This window comes from Alosa alosa, chromosome 6 (assembly GCF_017589495.1).
Source record: "Alosa alosa isolate M-15738 ecotype Scorff River chromosome 6, AALO_Geno_1.1, whole genome shotgun sequence".
Lineage (NCBI taxonomy): Eukaryota > Metazoa > Chordata > Actinopteri > Clupeiformes > Clupeidae > Alosa > Alosa alosa.
This window is the reverse complement of record NC_063194.1, coordinates 9206577-9209076: the sequence shown is the minus strand read 5'-3', so window position 1 is coordinate 9209076 and position 2500 is coordinate 9206577. Positions and strand designations below refer to the sequence as shown.

The window sequence follows — 2500 nt, the reverse complement described above, 5'->3', positions numbered from 1 at the left end:
ACACACACACACACACACACACACACAGAGAGAGAGAGAGAGAGAGAGAAAGAGAGCACAAAGAGAGTTCAATGCCTATGCTAAATCCCTGGAGTTTAATCTGGGAGGTTCTTATTGTTTGTTGATTTTAGTCAGTACGTTGTGAAATAAGGTTGGTTGAATAATGCCTCCCACTTCTCTCTCTCTCCCTCCCTCTCTCTCAACACTCCATTTCTCGTTCTCTTCACAGGTGAAGCCGAGGACCTGGCTGATCTGGTTGCAAGCTGATGGTAGGTGGTTTTCTATTCCTGTTTATTTCTTCTTATCCTCTCATCCTCTCCTCTCCTCCTGATTTCCTTCTTGTGTTCCCTGTGTGTTTCTCCTACACTGACGCTCATCAGTGGGATATGGGCTACAGGCGAGACAGGAGACACGGGACCCTCATTTAAATGTTGGGCAACGTGCAAACATGGAAGTCTAGTGATTGTGATTGTGGGCTCATTGTGTCAATTCAACACCATGGGAGAGTGTGGGCTCAATGTGTTAATTCAGAATCATGGGTGAGTTAATTCAACACCATGGGTGAGTGTTAATTCAACACTATGGGTGAGTGTGGGCTCAGTGTTCCCACATGTAACACAATAGCTGTAATTCATGCAGGTGAACTTTGCTTGCTGACAGACTTTGCACTTTGCTCGTCTTTTAAATTAGGGCTCATGGTAACCTGAACTGAAGGCTTTCTAGATCAATGTTACAATGATGGAAATTGGATTTTAGTCTCAGTTTGGGGGAATATTTATTTTTTAAACATCCCTCATGCACATACTGTGAGTTTGTGTGCGTTTGTGGTGATTGTGTGAGTTTTGTGTGTGTGTGTGTGTGTGTGTGTGTGTGTGTGTGTGAGATCATTTGTGTTTTCGAGTGTCCATCCTGACCCTCAGCTGCACGTTGTCTCCTCTCCCTGCATGTCAGATAGGCGTGGCTGTGCAAGCGCATGAGCACTGGAGGCTTCTGACTGACTGCTGCTCATCTCATCCCTCCTGTCACCCACCTCTTCTGTGACATACACACACAGGCACACACACAAGCGATTTGATACACACACTAATGAAAATCTTAGCGATTGACGCACACACAATAACGAAACTTGATAAAACACACACACACACACTCTTTCTCTTTTTTCTTTCTCTCTGTTCCTCTCTCTTTTTCTAGATTTCTATATTTCTCTCTCTCCCACAGACACACACACACACACACACACACACATTCACCTGCCTTTATGGTACGTTATGGGATTGATGGGCAGACACCAGCTTCCAGTGGGGAGCATGTCGCAGGCCCCCAGCCCCTTCCCTCCTCACCTTCCCAGCATGGCCTCTCCAAACTTACCCACAATGCCCTGGGAGGCATGGGCGTGCTCCGCCAGGGCCTGAGGCAGTTCCTGCGCCAGCCTCTATCCCGCCGACGTCACTCTCTCCCACCCCCCCTCCCCCTCCCCCTCCTCCTCCTCTGTCCGCTCCCGTTCGTCCGGCCCACAGCCCAGTGCTGGCCTGGACGAGCTGCTGGATCTGTGTGGCGCCTGCTCTGACGGTCACCCCCCTCCTGCAGTGACTCAGGCGTGTCCGGCAGCGTCCCGCATGAGGAGAGGGGCCACCCTCCCCAACCGCCGGCCCAGGCCAGGGGCTCCGGCCGTTGCGGCCGCCATTGGGGCCGGCGCCGCTGACGTGACGGATGGTCCTCCTCTGCAGAGGGGAAGCCCCCAGCAGCACAGGCACCGCCGCGTCACCCCCAGCGCTCCGCCAGCTACCTCCTCCCATGATGCACCTCAGCAGCCGAGCAGCCGGCCACGCTCCTCATCCATGGATGGCAGTGGCCGCCTGGACACCCCCCTCAGCTCAGGGTACCAGTCCACCGAGGAGACCGATCGGGTGAGTGAGTGTATCATGTCGTGTGTGTGTAGTGGGATTAGAAGTTTACATGAATGTGTGTCCAGATGAGGGCACAGGTTACATCTACCATAATGTTAGATCAAGCTCATTTGGAACAGGACTGCTTCTACCGAGTGTTTTTTCTAAGGCTGTTGGATTTTTCTGAGTGCATTATTGCCTTATCACCACTAGATGGTGTAGTCAGCATACATACACTCATGGACTAGAGATGGATGTGGACACCCGTATCCTCACCCATGTTCCAGTCTTTAAATGTATCTAAAGGGTCATAGTCAGAGTTGTGTGTACACCATATAGAGGCTACCTTGGCATCTCACTGTCGTGTGTGTGTGTGTGTGTGTGTGTGTGTGTGTGTGTGATATTGTGTTTCATGTATCTTGTGCTGTGTGTATTTTGTTCTGCATGGAATTGCAGATAATGGTTCTTGTGAGGTTGAAGGTCAAAAGGTTCTTCTAGCAGTCATCAACAATTCAAAACATTAGAGGAAGCTATTCGGTTTCCTCATCAACAGGATGAGCAGCTGTGGGTCACTTAGCAGCTATCCCTAAGGCACCCTCTTGATAAAAAGG

General features: G+C 50.5%; 1 protein-coding gene across 1 annotated transcript in view; it reads left to right on the top strand.

Moving 5' to 3' along the window:
- tmcc1a (transmembrane and coiled-coil domain family 1a) overlaps positions 1-2500 on the top strand; it is a 27642-nt gene that overhangs the window by 4505 nt on the left and 20637 nt on the right. Inside the window, exons 2-3 of the mRNA XM_048246989.1 lie at positions 230-269; positions 1591-1910. Coding sequence (XP_048102946.1) covers positions 1620-1910 — 291 coding nt within the window. The 5' untranslated portion in view covers positions 230-269; positions 1591-1619. The remainder of the gene's footprint in view (positions 1-229; positions 270-1590; positions 1911-2500) is intronic.